This window comes from Hippoglossus hippoglossus, chromosome 13, assembly GCF_009819705.1.
Source record: "Hippoglossus hippoglossus isolate fHipHip1 chromosome 13, fHipHip1.pri, whole genome shotgun sequence".
In the NCBI taxonomy this organism is placed as follows: Eukaryota; Metazoa; Chordata; class Actinopteri; order Pleuronectiformes; family Pleuronectidae; genus Hippoglossus; species Hippoglossus hippoglossus.
Window position 1 is genome coordinate 23,741,780 of NC_047163.1, and position 21,567 is coordinate 23,763,346.

The window sequence follows — 21,567 nt, forward strand, 5'->3', positions numbered from 1 at the left end:
ACGTCTCAGACACACGCAGCTCAGAGACAGGCAGCTGGCTTCATTCTGAGTTATGAACTGACTGAATGTAAACCACATTAGCATAAGTACACACACTCAATATTAATAACTGATGCTGCTATTGATAAGAGCTTAAAAAACTCTCCTGTGATTGAGCACGTTTTTAAGTACATTTAAATACATAACAAATACTTGAATACATTTCCTGACGCAGGCTGAATTATCAACTGGGCAAAGAAGGCAACTGCCCAAGGGCCTCAGACCCCGTGATGGTCTCTTGGCAGCAGGATGCAGGGATTTTAGAGGGACAGAGCTTTTGAAATAGGAGCTCTGAGGCTCTGGAACACCCTGCCTGGAGAAACACGGCAGGCTGAGCCGGTAGCTTCCTCTGAATCAAAAACTTAAAACGTGCTGATTGACCAAATTCAATTTTTTATTATTTTGATGCACGTTCATGCTAAAATTTCTGTCACGTGTATTCTTTTATGACCATTTTGTTTTAAAGTTATTTTTTATGCTTTTACTTGTGTTTTTTAATTGTGAAGCACAATCTATTTATTACTATTATTGTTGTTGTTGTTATTATTATGTTTGGGTGTCTGCTTCCCTATTTCAGGCTCTTGCTGTATGCCTGGCCCCTCCCACCACATTAAAAGATTGGCCTCATCTCTTTACAGCCTATACAAGCTGGATGGTTGTAGCTGTGGCTCAGGAGATAGAGAGGGTCGTCCACTCACCAGAAAGTCAGTGGTTTGATACCTGCCTTTTCGAAGTGTCCTGAGGCAAGATACTGAACCCTCCTGATGGCTGTGCTGACAGTGTATGAAAGGTAGTGTGATATGTGTGATAGGAAATAGTGCTTCATATGTGGAGAAGGCAACTGTAAAGTGCTTTGAATGGTTTATAAGACTGGAAAAGACCTACATAAATACATATAGTGCTACATATATCTATTAGTTAAGACCTTTGTCCATGTTATGGGTGATACAGGTTAGCATCTCCCTTTGACATCACATCACACGTGTACATTTCACTTACTGCCTCCACAAAGGAGGTTGTTTTCACCCCTGTCCCTTAGTTTGTAGGCTGGTTTGTTTATGAGCTATTGTGTAGGTTCATCACTACGAGCGATTCTGCCAAAGAGGTAACGCGTTTTTTTGTCAGTTAGCAGTATTACACAAAAACTACATGGACAGATTACAATGAAATGAAATGAAACAAACACAACAAAAGAAGGATGTGGTGAGGATCAAGGAAGAACCCATTGCATTTTGGTGCAGATCCAGATTAGGGGACAGATGCAGGAATTTTCCATCACTTTCTTTAACATTGCAAGTTTTTTTGGACATTTTCACTGATTTTCCAGGGAACAATCCATGGATCTTGATGAAAACAATCAGGCATATGTAGCGGATTCCTATCTAGAAGTGTGTGAAATTGGGTACAGCTTGATTGAATATAAGTGGACTGTTGGGCCTTGGCAGAGGTATGCGCTCTACTGAGTGCCATTCTAGTTTTCAGATATCATTTGTGACATTGTCATTTTTTATCTATCGTTGATAGGCGTTTAGAGGGTAGTATCTTTTCTTTCTAAACTTTCCAAAACCAAAAACGACAAAAAGAAAGTTCAGGGACTAACTCATGGAGATAACATTCGCTACCCGATTAAATTTGCCAGTGACAGTAGCCGTCGGCCTGAAAAGAGAAGCCTGATTCTGTCTAAAATCAAGGCCTTGAACGTTGCAAACATTACAATGAATGGCACCGCCAATATAGCAAATTACATTTATGCCAGGTGAGAACAGAAAGCTTGACTGACATAACGACCCAAGAGGGTGAGACTTGATGAGCTATCCATTAAAGGGATCATCTACTCATCACTATGCTGATGGAGGGGTGGGTGAAGTGTTTGAGTCCACAAAACACTTCTGGAGTCTCAGGGGTAAACTGTTAGTCCACCAGAAGTGGCTAAGCTAGTTTCAATTCTTTTTCGATGGATATCGGGGCTTGCGGATACTTGGATGACACCACACGAGCAGTATGGAGGCTTGTTATGTTTTTTCTGTTTTTCTCTCTTAAAACGTCTGAAGATTTGGTCACCAGTTACTTCAGTTGTTGATTCTGCTCCAACACTGTTTACCCCTGAAACTCCAAAAGTGTTTTGAGGAATCAAACACTTCAGCCACCTCTCCATCGGCATAGTGGTGAGTAGAGAAACTATCCCTTTAAACAAAATCTTATTTCAAGCTGTCTTTAATTTCAGAGCCAAAGATAATCCCCTCAGGAAACCAGCCCACCTGGTCGTACTCGGAGCCGGCCTCCAGCAGACTCTGCTGTATGGCGAACTGCAGCAGGTCTTCCTCCTCCTCCCTCATGCTGTCTCTCTGTTTGCCACCTAGCATGGTGTATCCAGGCGGGGGCTCGAACACACATGGGGGAATCTCTCCTGCTCGACACGACACTACAGAACACAGGGGGGAAGGCAAAGGGCAAGAGTTGGGAAGGAGTGTTATCTCAAAGTGCAGTAGACGACAGAGGGCTAAAGCAGAAGCGAGGGATAAGGAAAGAGGAAAGAGAAATCCAGACTGCAATTGCTCATTTTCCCTCAACACTGTTGTTGGCATAATACATCCTCTACTCAGCGGTGTGTAAATAACTGAAGATAGGCTACTTCAGCAAGATAACATCCAGGATTTCCTTCTGAGCAGCAGCACGGCAAATTATCTTTCCCCTCTGCATGGTTGCAGGTTTAAATATGGCTGCTGGGATTGTGATCAAGTGATAGGATGATGAAAGTGTAAGCCAAAATTTGACACACAACACGGACAACGTAACCTTGCCTTCTGAGCCCGTGATAAACACTGCTCATAACTCTATCAAGCAACCGTAAACTCAATTATCTGAGGCATTGCCCAGATGAAGTGAAGATTTACAACAAGGGTGTGTTGAAACCAAAAATCAACAATGTGTCGAGTTCTACAGTGGAGACTTATTCTTCAGCTGAGGAAGAAGATGTCAGGAAAGATGTCGGATACAACAGAACAGTGTGGGCGTGTGCTCTCACTTGTGGAGCTGGAGCTGGAGCTGGAGACGCTGGAGGAGTCGCTGCCAGGAGATGGTGTATCTGTCCTGGGGGTGTCTCTCTGCCCGTCCCCGTCCACGCCGAGTTCGTTGTCAGCACGGACACCCGTCCCCTCCTCACAGCCGTTCAGGTTGCTGAACGTGATCCTGGCGTTCAGGATGTGGTAAAGAGGGATCTCTGCAGGGAGTGGAGACGAAGCAGACGAGGAAGATGACATTGTTATTGCAGTGGTCCGTAGACGGCGTCTTTGTACCTGTCTCATCATCCAGTTAACAGTGCATGCTCTTATCCGCCAAGGGGCTTATGTTTTCAACCCTGTCCATTTGTTTGTTGCTTGGTTTGTTTGGTTGTTAGCAGGATTACCATTATATTTGGTAAAGGATGTGGAATGGCTCAGTAAATTTTGTTGCTGATCCGCATCAGGGGGCGGATCCAGGGATCTTTGTTATCCCTTTCTTTAACATTAGGATATTTGTCATTTTTTGACATTTTTAACGATTTCCCAGGGAATAATTCATGGATCTTGATGAAAAAAGTCATATTAAGGGAACTGATATCTATGAGTATGTGAAATTTGGTGCAGCTTGACTGAATATGAGGGGACTGTTGGACTTTGGTGGAGTTATGAGCGATTCATCAATCGAGCTTGCAATCTTCTCTATCCTTTCTACTCCGTGTGTCTGTTTGTCCTCCTCTCTTTCCCTTAATCCCTGTTTTTATATACCTCCCTTTTTAGCCTCCTTCCCTTCATCCCTCCTGCTCTCCCCGGCGCTCACCAATCTTGACTGGGAAGCCAGGCGGCAAGCGCAGCATGATGAAGTCACGCAGCTTGGCGAACAGGGCGTTGGAGATCGCCATCAGATCGATGATGGGCGCCACTTGCTCTGCCAGGGACAGAGGATGGGACTCGCACAGCCACAGCTTGGCTTTAAACCTGGAGACAAACACATGCAGTCAACACACTGGGCAGTAATGCAGGAAGAGATTATTGGTGAGCTTCATCATATATGATTCTGACTTTTACTATAACAATTTGTGGCCTCATTTAAGGAGTTAGTACTTTTGGCCAGAGGTACACAAAAGACATTGATCACATCAGCCAACAAAGACTGTACACAAGCTGCTGAGGCGTGTTCACAATGAGGCCAATCAATGCTTATATTTTAACTTGTCAGATAATGAAGACAGGATTGAGAGGCAGCTCTGCAACCTCAAAGACTTTCTCCTCATCTGCCACTCTGTATTAAGAGCTCCAGAGCAATGAAACTGACAGACAGGTCAATGGCCAGTCAGACAAACACAGGGCAGTTGACCGGACGGCTGGAGTTGGCAGGTGAAAGAGATATAATGTCACAACTCAAATCTGTGAGTTGAGTATAACGTATAATACTCAAATCCCGAATGTGATTCATGGGCACGACATCGAAAAGCATTATAATTAGCTACGCTACAAAAATAACATTTAAAACAGATGCTTCAAAAATGATCCTCTCATTTGATTTGGAGGCCCCAGGCAGTTTTTAAATCCGTCTTTGACTTCACGTTTTAAAAGAACACTGAGGGTTTCTTCGGCTTAATGTTGTTTTGTTTCTTTTTGTAAAATCATGGCATAAAGACGATTTGTCATGAGTCATTGTGCCAGAGATTTGTGATAGACTGCAGGGACAGACTGTCTGACGCTCTACCAGCTTTGTAAAAATCTGCTCCTGAAGTGTGAGTGTGTGGGTTTACTTGTACAGCCATTAGGACCATTTGAGCCAAGAACTTGCAGAGTGAGAACATTTTGAGATATTTTGGAGGGTCCTTAATTTCTGAACCACTTTTTAAAGGCAGCTTGGGGGTTGAGGTTTCAGGGTTAGGGCATGGGGAATGCGTTATGCCAATGAGTGTCGTCATAATGTGTGTGTGTTAGTGAGAGACTCTTATGTGTGAGTCACTCTTTCATTTTAGGATCTTGGTGGTCAGCTCTCATGGAGGGCTGTGTGTGTGTGTGTGTGTGTGTGTGTGTGTGTGTGTGTGTGTGTGCATGTGTCTGCCTATTGTACGTCTGTCAGCCCTGTCGGCTCTGACACTTGGCGGCGAGCTTGGAGGGCGACTTCACTGTTTGCATGGCTGCCTGTCTGTTCCCCTGTCAGTCGCTGTCACCTCTGGGTCTTGGTGGTGAGTTGGCACTGGTGGCCGATGTCCCTCTGAGTCGGTGACAGACCGGGGTTGAAGTACTCCTCGGCAGTCAGTGCCGCAGGGTTGGTCAACGCAGGAGTCGACATCTGGGTGATCAGGGCCTGCAGATAGTAAACAATGAATAGAATTAACATTCAACATTCCTTATATAAGCACATCTCATATAGTGAAATCAAATCTGCACAGGAGAGGATTGTTTATCAATATAATAGGATGTGGTTCTGATATGTCCTAAACTTTCAGAACACTGTTTTTTTAAGAAATGACATGTTTGCTCAAAGCGGTGTGCAAGGGGCTTGGAGGTACTCAACCTCTCGTGGTGTCAGAGGTGTTGCCCAAACTGCAGAGACGTGTATAAAACCCTGATGTATTTAAAAAAAAACTGTGCTCATAGTCTGTCCTCGAGATTCTTTGTTTGCACATTGAGTTCATTGTTTCCTGTTTTATTCAAAAAATTCTTTCCTTGTGTGAATCTCTCACTTCACTCCCTGTCTTTGTCTAGTTTACCTCCTCGGTTGATGACTTGCCCCGCCGCCAATAGCTACACCTGTGTTGAGTTTGTGTATTTAAACCGTGTGTTTCCATTTGTGTCATTAGTTTCAGAGTTGTCCTTGTTGTTGTGTTTATAGTGTTTGAGTTTCTGACTAACCTATGTTTTTGGACCCTGCCTCTTGATGTTTTTTGGATACCTCCCCTATCCGACATTTTGGATACATTCCAACCATATTTGTAAGTCAAGTTAAGATTTTGTCCGTCTACTGTGCGTCATTTGTAATTGACAGTAGCTGCTGTGTGGTGCTCACATCAGTAGGAAATGTGAAACGATAGTTTTGCTGTAAAAGTATTTTACAATGAAGTTATTTGAAGCTAGAAAAGCGCCATTTACTTTCTGAATTGTTGTTCCAAATTGAGGTGGAGTTCTCATGAGGTTTCCAAGTAGCGGGAACACATTTTTCGGATTATTCTGACACCAAGTGAATGCACCATATAGTTTTTACTCAGATCGTCCTTTTGGTCCATGTTCCTCATGCTAAGGTTTAGTCCCTGTTATACAGTGTTGACCTGTTTTTGCTGCAGGAGTTTGGATTTCCTGATTTTCTTTTCCTGTGCCAATCTGCCAACAGAAACTGCAAATCTGTCTAATTTACTTTAAACATTTTCTCCTTGTCTGACGTCTTTTTTGGGGTCCAGTGAACTGCCCCACCCCAACACAATACCAGTGATGTAAAATGTAATTTACAAAGTGCAAAGATTTCCGGCTTTTAAAACTATTATTCTCGGCTCCCACTGGGATTTCAAGGCTTTCCTCTTACCTATACTGACATTTTTAACAGCACAGCGAAGGAGAAAGATTTACACTCAAGCCCCAATTTGAGAACAAATGACAAAGCAGTTTTTCTCTTACTCTAGACATTTCACATCATTATCGTAGACGCATCTGTCGGGTCGCAGCACTAATTAATTGCTCACTTGTCAACTGTGACTTTATTAAATCTGTTAAAAGTAGGACGTCATTACCGGAAAAGGTACAGGCTGCAAAATACTTTATTTTCCTAATGGTGGCAGGTAATCATCAATGGCCCATTTTAAAATGTAGATTTTGGAAAAACTGGAACCAATTACAAAACTGGTTTACACAAATATCAGAGCAGAGAGAACGAGAAGGGAGAAGATTGTAAAGAGTGTAGAGAGCAGAGGGGACGACAAGGGGGGAAAGAGTGAAAAGTCAGAATACAGAAAGAAGTGTAGGAGGCAGGTATGAGTCATAGATGCTCACCAGCAGAAACAAATTAACCAAAACATAATCAATATTTGAGAGCAGGCTGGAGTGAATGTTTTACTCTGCAGACATGCTCTCCTGTTGACACAGTGAACTCAGCCTGATTCATACACTCAGTGTCCATCTGAAGAGGGGAGGGGAGGGTTAGGATGCCGAGAGTGGACGGGATAATTCACTCTCAATGGTCCCATTGGTGATGCTGATTACTATTGTCACTATGATGGCTACCCTCAATGTGATGACGTCCACTATAGCTCTCAGCAGCAAAACACGCCACTGTTTTCAGTTGAGAAACCTCATACCTTCCAAATCTCGTAACTTTTTTAAATCAGATTTGAATTGTTTTTGACATTTTCTCATTCTCCTGAAAAAATCTGTTGTATTTAAACACTAGAATGGCTCTCAAAAGAAAGCATACCTCCACCAAGTCTCAACAGTCAGATTTGATTCAATCCGGTTGAACCAAATTGCACTCACTCATAGATATCAGTTCTTTAAATGTGCCTGATTATTATAAAAAAAATAATTTCAATCAAGATCCCTGAAATATCCATCAATGCCCACAATGATAAAGAAAGTGAAAAATACCGCACTGTGGGTGTGTGCGTCTGCCGACCTGTGCAGTTTCCATCTACATAATTTTTCTGGATGTCATTTCCTAATCCATGAGTCCAAGGGAACATGTTTGGGAGAATTCCCATATGTTCTAAGATACCACATTCACAAGAAGAAACATGTTTTAAAAGAAAAACTGGATTGTGCCAGAGGTAAATAAATTTATTTTGGGCATTCATCATATATCACATTCATAGGAACGTGACCACGACTTTTGACTCCACCCCCACCCCCCCCCCCCAAGCCCCAAAATCGAATAGGTTTATCTTTGAGTCAGAGTGAATGGGCCAAATTTGTAGAAATTTCCTCCAACAATAGACTGTGAACATCCCCAAAACTGAAATGATAGATCTTTAGATAACAGCTGGACTCACCCCGTTGTTTGGGCCCATGTGTTGCTCTGCGATACCGAGGAAGTTCTGCAGTGGCGTCTTCCCACCTGCTCAGAGACACACAGTGATGAGTTAGACTGACAGAATTTAGCTGTTACACAATAAAGTGCAAATTAAGTCCTGTTCGTATGAGTTTTACAAACTCAGGCTTATGTACAATACTGATTACTTAAACCGTAAAAAGTTGGCACGTATTTGTGAATGAGATGATGAAGAATGGCGTCAGAAATCTCAACTGCAACTTAGTTAAAGCAAGAAAGAAACAAGTAAGTGATTGAAAAAAATAACAGGTCCTTGCAAGAGATCCTGACATCCCTGAAAACTAGGCTGCAATTTTGTAAGTAATTCTCAATAAAATAAAAAATTATGACAAAATCCGCAACAATCTGTATTGTATTATTTATTAAAATATTACCATACTTAAATCTGCTTCATAAAGACATGTCTGTGTAGGAAATAAATTCTCTCCAGTGAGGAGAGCAGAGAGAGGAAACTGAAATATGTCACGGGAAATGAAATCAGAGCTGCTCTCATGCAGGAGCCATCATTCACAGTAAGAAGCAGACTGAGGAAATAATATTTCAGTGTCTTTTTATAAAACTCACATTAAAGGAGCGGCTGCTCATTTAGAAATGAGAGATGTGAGCAGAGAAGTAATATGAGCAGCTTATTAGTGGTTTGTCGTCCTCAACAACCACAAAGTGAAGAGTGATGAAGGCTCATTAATTACTGGTAATGTCGGTGGTGTTGTCCACATTTTGACTTTGGCCTGATGATTTGCTGTTTGAGTCAAGATGCACTATGTATATCTACCTACTAATTCCACAAAGGTCTTGATAATTTGATCATTTTAATTTCACCATATCGGACTGATACAGACATTCACAGGTTCCGATATCTGTCAAGGTAGCAATAATCATAGAATCACTTCCTCTTCAAAGTAAAAGCACGTTAGTTTCGTTGCTGTACTGCTTTGTACCAAGCAGAATTACAGAGCTTTTATGAAAGAATTGAGTCTGACCAGTGTGTTGGTTGTTTAACAGAACTCATCTATGAAAACACAACATCAGTTCAGTAAATTATTCAAACATATATATATATATAAACCAAACACGTGAAGGGTAATAAAGCAAATTCAGTTTCATTCAATGAAAAACATTGATTATAAAATCTTCACTGCAGATAAACCAGGTAGGATAAACACAAAGTTACTTCACTCTGCATCATATACTGTTTATAAAAAGCTCTGCACACAAGGTCCAGCACACAAACCACAAAAAGTGGCAGTATTTTGTAGAACTGGTTGAGGAGGACTCACTAATGACGAGGAAGAATTCTATGTATCTACGTATTATATGTAGCGCTTCCCAGAACACCTCTCTCCTGGCTATTAGCAAAGTGCAGATGGTGATTGGGATTTAGGAACGTGGAACTCTCAGGGGAGCATTAGAGAGATGATCCTGGCTGACAGCGACAGTTTGAAGAGGGAGGAATGATAATCCTGTTTGATATACGATCTGAACCAGAACAGGAGAAGGAGCCAGTGAGTGAACGTTGCAGCCTGTTGGCTGGAGCCTTGTGGTGAGCTCACTGAGTTCAGGTGAAGAGTGGGAGGACGAATCAGTGAGTCTTCAATCAGAGAAGTTGTGGCACAGAGATGATGATGGAGAATTCAGCTGCTCCACATGAAGAATTGCTTGATGGAACTGCAGTACAGTAGTGAAATAAGACGACCCACCTTTAGTCTTGTTCTTGTTCTGGTCGGACAGATGGTCAGTTCTGGTCCTGGTGATCAGCTCCACATTGGATGCAGCATAAACCTGAAAGAGAAGGAGGCTTTACTTCCTTCCCACGTCTCACAGGAGTATTCAACTGCCTTATAGTCCTAAATATTAAATTACATTGACTTCTATGTTGAAAATAAAATACACATTGTACTGTTGAATGTGTTTTCTTTTAAACTGTAGCATGACATCGATGTAAATTGATAGTATTTGGCTATGTTTTGCTGCCACACTTTACTTTTTTTTCTGCATGGAATTGTAAAGTAATGTTTTCCTACATCATGATGTAACTCAATTCGACCCCAGAGAGGTCAAACTCCCTGCTCGACTAGCAATCAGCAAACTACTATAAATCTCAAAAATCCCTGTAGACATATTTTGGATTTGGGAGGGGTAGTGTTTTATAACAAGTTCTGTCAACACCTACCACAGATAGGAGGCAAACAAAAATTAATTGTACCAAACCATGTTTTAGAGCTGGGGTTATGGTGGGGTCTACATCTTGAGAGCCAAAATAGAAGTGATACATCCCTTCTGTGTTGTGATCAGAAGCAGTTCTCAGAAAATGTGGAAAAATCATTAAAGTATTAAAGAGTGAAACAACAATGTTGAGTACAAACAATACACAGGACCCCAAAAGAGACTGTAGGTGATTGATACTGACTGATAGAGCAAATGTAAATGTTAAAGCAACGCTGTCACTTTAACTGAGCAAAAGGGCCCCCTGCAACCAAATGTGATTAATTTGGTGTGGTTCCATGATGTTTTGTGTGACACATGTACGTCCTGTGGTCTACGTCTACCTATACTTGTGCATCAGATGTTGTCTATTAGGCTGTTGTATTCGCTAACTTTTTAATAAAGTGCATAGTAAACACAACACAAATGAACCCAACCATGTTTCAGTTTCATCCAAACTGAGACCACCTCTTTTGGTCGGACAAACTTTTGGTTCATTGGTCCGGACTGTGGTCCATCTTCCACACTTGTTATTTTGGTGTGGACTAAACTGAAAAGAAGGTGTGAAAGGGCCCTCAGGCTTTTTTTAGTGATCTAAAGTTCGGCCTCACTCTTGAACTAGCTGGACAATATAAGCTGCGACTTTCAGTCAGTTGCACACTTCTCACAGGAGATCGATTCACCAGAGTAACATACAAATAGCGAGAACAGACGTTCAGGGAGTGGGAGTGAAAAGAGGCACCATTCTCCATGTTCCAAGTCAGTGGACCATCAAACTCATTTTGTAGCTGCAATTTAATTTAAATGCATCGTGTTGCTCTGAGCGCGACTTCATTTTTACACGTGTGACCCTAAAAGCAAATACACCAAGCCATGAATTGAATGAACATTACAGCAATAATGTCTACAGAATACAGGCCCACTTCTTTAAGTTACAGTCCACAGTACTGAACAATAATTCCTCACTAGTGACCACAGAAAGAAAATACTGATTAAAAATTGAGCAGGATGCTGATTCTGAGTTTACACTGGGAGACAGACGAGGGAAAGGAGGAGGTAAAAAGTGTCCGGGAGGAGACCCCCTCTACAAGATTTGTCTGTTTATGTTTGAAGCTCTAAATCAATGATGCAGAAAATAGATGCTTTCCAGGCAGCAGTATTTCAGAGCCGATCCTGTCTGAAGTGCTTTTAAACCACTAGAGACAGATGGTCCTGTGTGTCTGACACTTGTCTCCAATCGATCCCTCCAGGGGGTCAAAGAAAACAAATGGGGTCAAAGCAATGCAAGTGTTTATGATAGATGGACTTGTTTTTTACACTAGATTTGAGAGGCCATGTGGTGTTTTGCGTGCTGATGAATTCTCCTGATCTGAGGTTAAAGCATTTGTGCATAATTGTTGTGTCATCTTAAAATGACAGGTTTTCCCGAAATCCATCTGTCATCATTTCAAAATGTAGAAGGCCATGTTCTTGAATGTATACAGTCGTGGTTTTAAAATAACTTTGGGAAGGGATTTATTCTGGAAGTTAAACTTCTCAAATGAAGTGGACTTTCAGGAAATATCAATCTAATGTGTGACAGCAGTGTTTTCTCTGGACACTGTGACAGATCAGTCAGCTGCCGCAGCAGCCTGGTTCTCCACCTTGGCTTCATATCCATTCACTGTTTCAGTCTTCTCACTTCTCCAGCCCAGGATACCCGTCCTATTCCTGCAACACAGATTCAACACATGTCAGATCAGTGTGCTCCACTCGGTTCCACTTTCAATCACATTTGGTGTGGATTATCGCCCGGACCCAAGCAATGTACCAAGGAGGAAAACCATTAACATGACACACAGTCCCCTAAGGCTGCGAGTCACAGGCTTTTCCTTTATAAAATATACAGCATGTAAACATTGCAGCCATTGTCCCTGTTTGTTGTTAGATCATCTGTTCAGTTTGTAATTAGGAAGTCTGCCCAGAAATTAGTGAGGCATGTCCCATCTTCATGATGCATTTACATCACAACTCCTTCTGGACCACACAACAGGTAGTGAGTGTTTTCCCCCTCATATAGGCCCCTTTACTTTTGAACTAATACGATTTCTGAAACAATATTAGGTATTTTTAACAAATTTCAAACAACCATTTTGAAAAAAAGGGGGTATTGGGTGGTGGTAAGCAATGTCGTCTCACAGCAAGATGGTTACTGGGTCGAATCCCAGATCAGCCAGGGTCTCTGTGGGAGGACTTTGCATGTTCTCCCCATATTTGCAAAGGTTTTCTCCTCCCTCAGTCCAAAGACATACAGATTGAGGTTAGGTTGATTGAAGTCTGTGAGTCTGAATCGCTGTTTGTCTCTGTTTATGTTGTCTCTGCGAGACACTGGCGATCTGTTCAGGATGTACCCCGGGTCTCACCAAATATCAGCTGCGATTGGCTTCAGCCCCCCCATGACCCTCTAAGGAAAAGAGGTATAGATCACTTAGTTATAAGTGTGGATGGATGGATGTTTTGGGGAGATGTTTTTTCACCATGCTGATTGGAATCGCTCTAGGGACGTGAGAAATGTCACCTGGTCCAGACTAAATTATCTCAAGGAAATCATGTATAATCATGTGTACATTCGGTATACAGAAAGCGATGCCCTCCTTGAGATGGTTTGTACTAATTAGGTAATCCTCTAACATGGCTGTGGCTCAGGAGGTAGAGAGGGTTGTTCACTTTCCAGAAGGTTGGTTGTTTGATCACCAGCATTATAAAGGGCCCATGGGCAACATACTGAACCCCAAATTCCCCAGGTTGTGCTGACAGTGTTCGATTGGTGTGTGATAGAAGTGCTGTGTGAATACAGCTGGTACTATAAAAGGGCTTTGAGTGGTCGATAATACTGAAAAAAGTGCTATAAACAATCCAATTATTTTTTGTTTTGTTTCATGACCAAGCATATAGATTCATAATAAGAGGAAACTTCTTGAACAGGCATCTCATCATCCCTAGTGGGCGCAGTAGAGTTTCAGGCCATTAGCGTGGTCATAGATACTCACATAAAGTTATGTCTCGATTTCTGAGGGTTCTAAACTTTGTACTTTGTACCCAACCCTAACACGGCAGAACTGCAGTGCTATCGTTTTCGTGCGTGGCTGTGTAAAGACGTGTTAACTCCAGGGGTGGATGTGCTGCCAGGGTCGTTGACAAAGTGGTTTGCTGTAAAGCATCATAAATAGATTATTGGCATGTAGAAAGAAGTGCTGAGCAAGGAAAATGCACAGAGGTGACACTGAGGTACAAGTCTGACAGGGAGATGATTGCACCCCGCCTCTCCCCGCTCACTTCTGTGAATCATTCTCCTCCTCTTCGTCACTCCCTTTTTTTTATCGGTTAACATTCACTTCCTGTCCCTACATCTCTAACCATCACTGTTTTGGCTCACATATAGTATTTTATCCCACCTCTTCTCGAGTCCCATTCATCTTTCTCTCGCTGTTTCTCACTGCATGTCTTCTATTCCCTTCTCATCGCCCTCTCTCTCATTTCTTTTCCTCCAAATCTCTCCCTCAATCCTGTTTTTTCTTGAATCCCCTTTTCACCTTCCTCTTAAACCATTTTCTCCTCTCCATCCCTCTTTGTCCAAAACGCCATCCCCCTCTCTCTTTCTGTCACATCAGTCTTATCTCACCTCCTGACCAGAATAAGATGAGTTTTGTCCTCGGCGCCCCAACTCCCCTCCCTCCTCACCTCCTTTCACATCTCTGCGTCAGTGTCACTTTATGTGACACTGAGATATAAAACTCTACTGTTTGCATATTAAACAGTTCCTAAATTGACAGCACACGAGCCACCCGCTTCCCATTTTCTTCTGCTGCTTCTTTCCGTTCTCGCGTCTGACTTGCATTGAAGAATTGAGTTTTTGGTAAAGTGATATGAGTGATTCACACAGCCTGAAGCTAATTTGTTCCTCACTACCTCCACAACGTGTGCCTTATGACTGCATATACTATGTTGTACTATGTTTTCAGTACTGAATATGTTGCGTACTTATATGTTCTGTTTTTCCATACTTATATGTTCTGTCTACTTATATGTTTACACCGGGAGTCAGAGAGAAATGGCATGTCCTGCACCACTGGCTTTGACTGATGTTCACTCCTGACATTATTTTCAGCTTTTTTGAAATATTTAGCAAACCAGTGCACGTAGGACAGACATGATGAAGAGTGGAGTTATTTTTAGTTAGTGCAGTGACATCAAGGGAGCCAGTGTAAGTGTTGCTGTACAGCTGCTAATGTGACAACAAAAATGACAAAATAATTTATTAATTAATAGACTATATTAATTTTGTCACGGAATGTGCTCTCCTCTCTTCAACAGATAAGAGGAAAAATGCAAATGAGCAAGAGTTAGCTAAGTAGGCTAATTTGCATCTAGCCCCTGGTCAGGTACCAAAAAGACAACAGAAAAATAGAAACTACAAATGTTAAATGCTTAATGCTGAAACATAGTGTCTCAATAGAGACACTGATTAAAGTCTGTTACACAACACTAGTTAAAGTAGCTAATTTTAGCAGCAACAGCCATCATGAGCTACTGGCTGTTTAAGACAAAATATGCAAATGGCAGCAAAACCCCAGAGTGTGTGTATAGCCGACATTGTGCCTTTTTGTTTTGTTTTTCTTGTTCCTCTCGTCTCGTGTGTCATATAGGTTTGTTGTGTGTATATAAAGCTCTGCAGAGTTTAAAAACAAACAAAACAGACTGTATATAAAGATGGACGACATGGGCCAGAGAATCTTGGTCCTGTGGCCGAATTGTGTCGTTCTGCAGGCGAGGCGAGTGATGGAGGAGAAATAGCTGTTTAGCTCTGATTGTTAAATAATAGCACAAAATGGTGGGACTAGAAAGAAGCCCTAGTTCTTTGATTAGGACGTAATGGTGCGTCGCGTCGTGTTCGGTGTGAACGCACCTCCTGATGTTTTATATTTTGTGACGCATCACAGGAAAACACACCAGTAAATAATAAAATAGGATCATAGATAGCAAGTATGTTCAAATTTTCCCTTTTAATTCTAAATTTGTTTTATGATGCTAAAGTTTAATAAAGAGACATTAGAGATTGCTTGGTTTACACCCTAAGTCTTACTGACAGTATTTATGAGAAAGAGATGTGTCGGACCTCTCAAAGGCGATGTTGCGGGTGTCCAGCTGAGTGGTCACCACAGGCGCAGACAGCCTGGTTGCTACCTGCTCATCGCTGGGCTGCACCGCCCCCAGGAGACCCAAACTGGCGGCATTGCTGCTGCAGGCGCCTCCGTTCCCCTTGCCGGGTGAAAGCGCTGGGAGAGATGAGACACACAGGGTCTCACAGTACACCAGCTGCCTGTCGTGGTCAACCTCCATCACTTCTGCACTTGAGTCTGCTAGAAGAGAGTGGCAGACAGGAGAATAATGTGAGTAAAACAGAGGCACATTAGAGTTTGAGGGAGGGAAAATATCACAGTACACACCCAGCTGGCGGGATATAGAATATGTAAAGAATAGTTAGAAAAGATGATGGCAAGAGATTGTGGATGCTGCAAATGGACAGGGAAAAGGAAAAGGTCCAAAATAAAGTAATAGAGTGATGGATGGCCTTATGCTTATTCAAAAATGTAGTCACAAAGGTCAGAAGAAAAGGAATCATTTAAAGTGGTCTGCAGGAGAAAGATAAAAATAAAGGAAGAACTGGGCAAATCAATGCACAGAGGACCCAGTAGCTGAAGAGAGCTGTGGCAGGATCCGGATCATCCAGGGAAGAAAAGCTTCAGCCACACCTGCACCAGTTTCTGTGAATTTTCCATAACATATTATTTTCATATGAAGCCTGTGTACCTCATCATGTACAATATTATAACAGCAGAATGCAAACTGCAACATTGCTCTCTTACACTGTTTACTTATGCTCTTTCAGCCCATAATTGTATTATTACTACTGGTGCACTGCCGGTTCTAAACCTGCCTGTTTGGAATGTTCTGTTGTCTTGTTCTGTATTAATGCTCTGGAGCTACTTCAGAATTATTCCTTGTCATTATTATTTGTGTGCTGGATGTTGTGTGCAGAGCTTTTTTAAAAACAGTCTATGGTGCAGAGTGAAGTTAGAAAACGTTATGCATGAAACTGAATTTGCTTTATTACTATTCATGTGTGTGACTTTCATGTAAGTTTGAATCATTTGCTGAACTGGTGTTATCTTTTCATACATTGCATGTCGACGATTTTAGTGGTTTGAACCACTGCTGTAGTTTGTCCGAGGACGTAGAAGAATACATCTGGCTGACTGCTAGCAGGCCAAACCTGTCTGTTTGGAAGGAGCTGTTTGCTTGGCCTGTGGTAATGCTGGTTTCAGCTTTCAGAGTTTGGTGAAGCTCGACTCGGTATGCAGAACCCCTGCGGAAACCCTTTTTCTTGGGAGGGGTATAAATGTTACTTTCTTGCTGAGAATTAGATGAGCAGATTAATATCACTCAGCAAGCAGCATGTTAGTTTAGCACAAAGAATTTCACTGATGAGTATTTCCTACACATTTTGCCTAGCATCACCCCTGAAGCTCACTCATTAACACATTGAATCTGATCTCTTTTTTACAGAGGTAGAATACAACATGTATTGATTTTACGAGGGGTTGTGTGTGTTGGATTATATGTGACTTCCCGAAGTCCTCTCATTTACTCAAACTCCCTGCAAGAAAACAAAAATGTATATTTTCTATAATGTGAAACTATTCCTTTAAATCATTTGGTATCTGCCTTCACAATTCAGTCTGTATTATTTTATTTTGTTGTATTAAATACTGGTGGTAAGTTCTTTAGAAATTAATGTATCCTGACACCACCGTCACACACACACACACACACACACACACACACACACACACACACACACACACACACACACACACACATTTTAAGCTCTGACCTTGTCCTCTGAAAATAAAGCTCCGGTTTCCTCTCTGCCAGGTCATCTGTTCAAAGCCCATCAGGGTGGTGTCAACACGGAGACACTGACCGCTCTTCCAAACTCTGTAGGTGTCGCTGGGGCAGATGCGGGACACCAGGGGCACTAAGGGCAAACACAGACTGGATTTGAATCTAACATGTCATTTCTAAGTGACATGCACCATATTTTATCCAGCTTATCCTGATTTCACTATACCACATGTAAGAATAAAATCCTTTCTACAAGCTGTGCAATTTATCAGTGTAGAGACTCATAATGAAAACTCATCCACTTGGGGTTTTGAATAAAATGCTGTTTACATTCTACTGGGCAGAAAGTGAGTGAGCATCTGTGTCAGGTACAACAGGAAGAAACTGGCTTCTTTAGCTCCAGAGGGAGACTGGTCATCACTGGACTGTTTTACTCACTGAACAAAGACTATGGACTCACCCCAGCTGGTAAACTCCCATTTCATCTCCACATAGAAGTCCTGGGCCTGGATGGAGAGCAGAGGAAGCGAAATGACAAAGGAGAAGTCAACGGGTAGTGACAAAGAGAGAGATAGAGAGAGAGAGAGTTGGTGAATAGGAGAGTGATCAATTCAAAGTTAGATAGAGAAAGGAAAAGGGTAAAAAAAGAGTGAGAGTAAAGAGAAACGGTGAAAACTGCAGTGATGCTGCTTCATTGTCTGTGCCAAATGGGACTGGCACAGAGAAGTGTGTGTTTGTGTGTGTGTATTAATAATAGAACTGAACGATGAAGCAATGGAGAAGAGAGTGATGTGGGTGTGAGCAGCAGATCAGGAGCATTGTGATGTGCCTGGTGGATGTTTGCAAGGGTTGTTGTCATTGTGTCTGCCGTGTGAGTATACTAGAAGCTGTAATATATAAGTAGGTAAATTGATGGTTGCAGTAAATAAAGTTCACACAGGCATTTTGGGCAGCTTATAGGGAGGGCACCTGCGCCCCTTACAAGACGCAGGCTTGTCTGAATTCGGGGCTGCAGCTTTCCGAGGAAGCGGTCTACCCAGCCCACGAAAACCGCTTTTCTTTGTGGGCTGAGTAGAACACGAAGGCCAAACTGAAATGGGATGGTCTGGTCTATAGAGGATTTCCGTGCTCATCCCACCCTTATTGCTGTTGCCTAGCAACAGAACTGAAATTGGACACAATGAGTAAGTTATAATGCCCCTTGTTTTTTTTCCACACGTGGACCGTTAGCTGTTCAGTTGAGTTTAATCGTGATACTCAAGCATTGGACGTCTCGCCACTTGCCGGCACCATTACCTCTTTGAAAAACGGTTCATCACTGCAGCTAACCTATAGCTAATGGGGAAATCAGTGGTGATTACGTGAGTCTGCAGGGTATTGTCAGGGTACACAAGTGTTGAGAGTAGTACTGGTAGCAGAGATTGTATGTGTGTGGATTTATTAGATGCAGTAGATACAGGCAGCCTGCAGTGTGCAGCCATGTTGTGTTGATGTCCGTGTACATCTGTATTTCTAGGAACGGAGTAAAGAAATGATTAGGAACTTCTATGCACACCTGTGTGTGCGTGCGTGCGTGCGTGCGTGCGTGCGTGCGTGCGTGCGCTGGAAGCCCCTGCAGCTCTACTGCTGCAGCAGCTACAACACAATCTGCTGCACCTCCACACATTCATTTCAGGATTATCACCAATTTCCGTTCTGTCCAGTCTAGAGATTGTCCAGCACTGCTATTGTAGCTTAAAGGATGACACTCCATCCCCCTTTAGTGGATAGTGATGAGTCAGATTACCCACAGGAAGAATTTTGCAACACTGAGACATAACTTTTGAGTGTAAAAAAGTAAGTACAGTTCGACAAAGATGTAAATATTCAAAAGATTAATCTACATTTCAAATGAACGCTTTTCACAAATTAGCATTTTCATGTTTAGGATTTGTTTAACATATGTAATCTGTGTCCATCCATGCATGCGTGTGTGTGTGTGTGTGTGTGTGTGTGTGTGTGTGTGTGTGTGTGTGTGTGTGTGTGTGTGTGTGTGGTCATTTGTGCTTCAGAGTGTTGCACATGTGTTTTGTGTATGTGAAATCCCACTTGGCGCAGTCGCTCCAGCAGGACGGGGATGCCCGCCAGCCTCTTGGCAGTCCTCTGGTAGTCACGGTAACGAAGCACGAGACGCACCAACTCCGGATCTCTGGTGCTCACCGCCTCCTGAAGAACTGAAAGAGAGTAGAACAGAGCCAATCACTCAGGGCCTCATCTAAAATTTATGCACTAGAGAAATTTAAGGGGGCAGAGAGAATTGAAGAGAGGCTGAAGTAGGCCAAAAGAAAAGCTGCTCTACCAATTACTGCAGCGTGCCCATCATTCATCAGACCGCCACTTTGCTGCTAATCTTACAGGCTGTTCTACTCTTGGGCAATTATAGAACAATGTTCTTTCTTTTTCTTTATTAGGAAACAAGTGAATAGGAGTTAACACACACGCATACGCTTACAGCTGAAACCACCTACACATAGCAATATTCTGATGATGTTAAAAAAATGTTTTAACTCGCGCATTGCCCCTTGTAAACGTGTCTGTTTGGATTGAACTTGTCCTGTTTAAATGCTCCGGAGCTACTTTGATATTATTCCTGGATGTTGCTGCTGCCCCCAGTGACTGCTACAGAGCACTGGGCGGCTGTTTATTCACATTCAAAATATTTTAAAGTATCTCTTCAAATCACACCAAATTCGACACTCCACCTCCTTTGGCCCTTAACAACACACCTGCCAAGTGTGAAGCAGATAAGATGAACGGTTTGTCATACGTTTGTGGAAATAGTGGGTAGGTGTAATCAAATAATCTATTACCATTCAAATAAAAAAGATCCTTATTTGCCAAGTTACATGATTAAATAGAGAGTGAAAACAAACCTATATAGATGAAGGTGGGATATTGGACTCTTGTACCAACCAATATAATTTCAAGGGTAAAAACTGAATTGATTTCATGCTCAGAGTCTCATTGCCAGACCCAACTCCACACTACATTGCACAGCGCCAGCACAGAAGAGATATCTGGCAGAAGCCATTTTTTAAAAACCAATCGGAATCACTCGGGGGCCAACATCATCAGTGCCAAAAGCAAAATACAGCCAGTGTGAAACCTTACAGTTGACTATTTTGCAAATCCAATGCATAACATATCATACATCATATATTTTTATAGTCCTTTTATTGTGACCGAGAGGGCACTACCAAAACGACAGCATGTCAGGTAATTTGTGATCAGGGTTTCCACTGGGTTACTGCAAATGACAGGCCATGTTTGGCATATTTAACTGTCCTTCCAATGGGTTTGTTCTTTTAGATATTTTCACTGTCCAACAAATGTGATGATTGTTGCTCATCGCCCTACCATACAACACGGTCGGTAGCAAGCATTAAATCAGTGATTTTGCCCCCCCCCCCCCCATGTCCTAAACTGCTGCTTAGTTGGTTTATAGGGAGGGGACGGCTCTGGTCTGGGATTACCTACCTGCCATTTACTTTTGAAACAGGCTGTTCAATTTTAAATATGGAGAACCTACATAATGTAAAAGAAAGGTAAATATTGATCATGTCCAGCAATAACAAAAGGAACGATCATCTTTTATGACCCTCACCCTTTGCCTCAACCTCCAACTCCCCTGCCACATGTCCACATGTCTGGACTCCTGCATCTCTCTGTCAACACACTCACTCAACCGGATTGGAGTAAATCCAAAAGGTTTTCTTCTCTATCAGGACCTGGTACTCTGAGATTACTTTCTGTATTGATTCACAGGAGTTCTTACATTAAACCCTTTAAACCTACTCCTGTCACTGCTCCTCTGTCACCTTTCCTGTCACTATCTCAAATCCTAACAAATCAAGACTTTCTTTATATAAAAACACTATAAGAAAGACAAACTTCTGGGCCAGACTGTGGGAGATCTATTTGGTGTTTCTGTCGGGAGGATGGCACACATTTGATATCACTTTTATCTGTGTAAAAGTGTTTTATCCTCCAAATGAGGTCAAAGATTATGTGGTCATAATTTCAACCATTATCATTAATCTCCACTGGTCTCATCATTTACTCTAATTATACTGCAGTTTCATAATTACTTTATTACAAATATTACAACAATATTATTGAATAAAATGCAACATGAAGCTCCTCTTTTGTGAAACACACACAAGCCAATGTATCCTGAGCATACACAACTACTTGCCTATCCCTTATTATTACCTTCACCATTTCCTGATTTACTTTATGGTGACTCGGTTTTGGTCCCCATAAGGAAGACAAGTCCCCATAATGTGACTG

The 21,567-nt window shown here is 42.1% G+C and overlaps 1 protein-coding gene across 3 annotated transcripts in view; it reads right to left on the reverse strand.

Annotated features, from left to right (window-relative positions):
• Positions 1 to 21,567, reverse strand: part of ankrd13b (ankyrin repeat domain 13B) — a 48,073-nt gene that overhangs the window by 3,517 nt on the left and 22,989 nt on the right. For all 3 annotated transcript variants that reach the window (XM_034603903.1, XM_034603902.1, XM_034603901.1), the window contains exons 4-14: positions 19,327 to 19,451; positions 17,699 to 17,744; positions 17,228 to 17,371; positions 15,449 to 15,689; positions 11,937 to 12,003; positions 9,789 to 9,870; positions 8,033 to 8,097; positions 5,228 to 5,364; positions 3,859 to 4,016; positions 3,065 to 3,259; positions 2,298 to 2,461 (exon numbers count right to left, since the gene is read on the reverse strand). In XM_034603903.1, the coding sequence (XP_034459794.1) occupies positions 2,298 to 2,461; positions 3,065 to 3,259; positions 3,859 to 4,016; positions 5,228 to 5,364; positions 8,033 to 8,097; positions 9,789 to 9,870; positions 11,937 to 12,003; positions 15,449 to 15,689; positions 17,228 to 17,371; positions 17,699 to 17,744; positions 19,327 to 19,451 (1,424 nt within the window). The remainder of the gene's footprint in view (positions 1 to 2,297; positions 2,462 to 3,064; positions 3,260 to 3,858; positions 4,017 to 5,227; positions 5,365 to 8,032; positions 8,098 to 9,788; positions 9,871 to 11,936; positions 12,004 to 15,448; positions 15,690 to 17,227; positions 17,372 to 17,698; positions 17,745 to 19,326; positions 19,452 to 21,567) is intronic.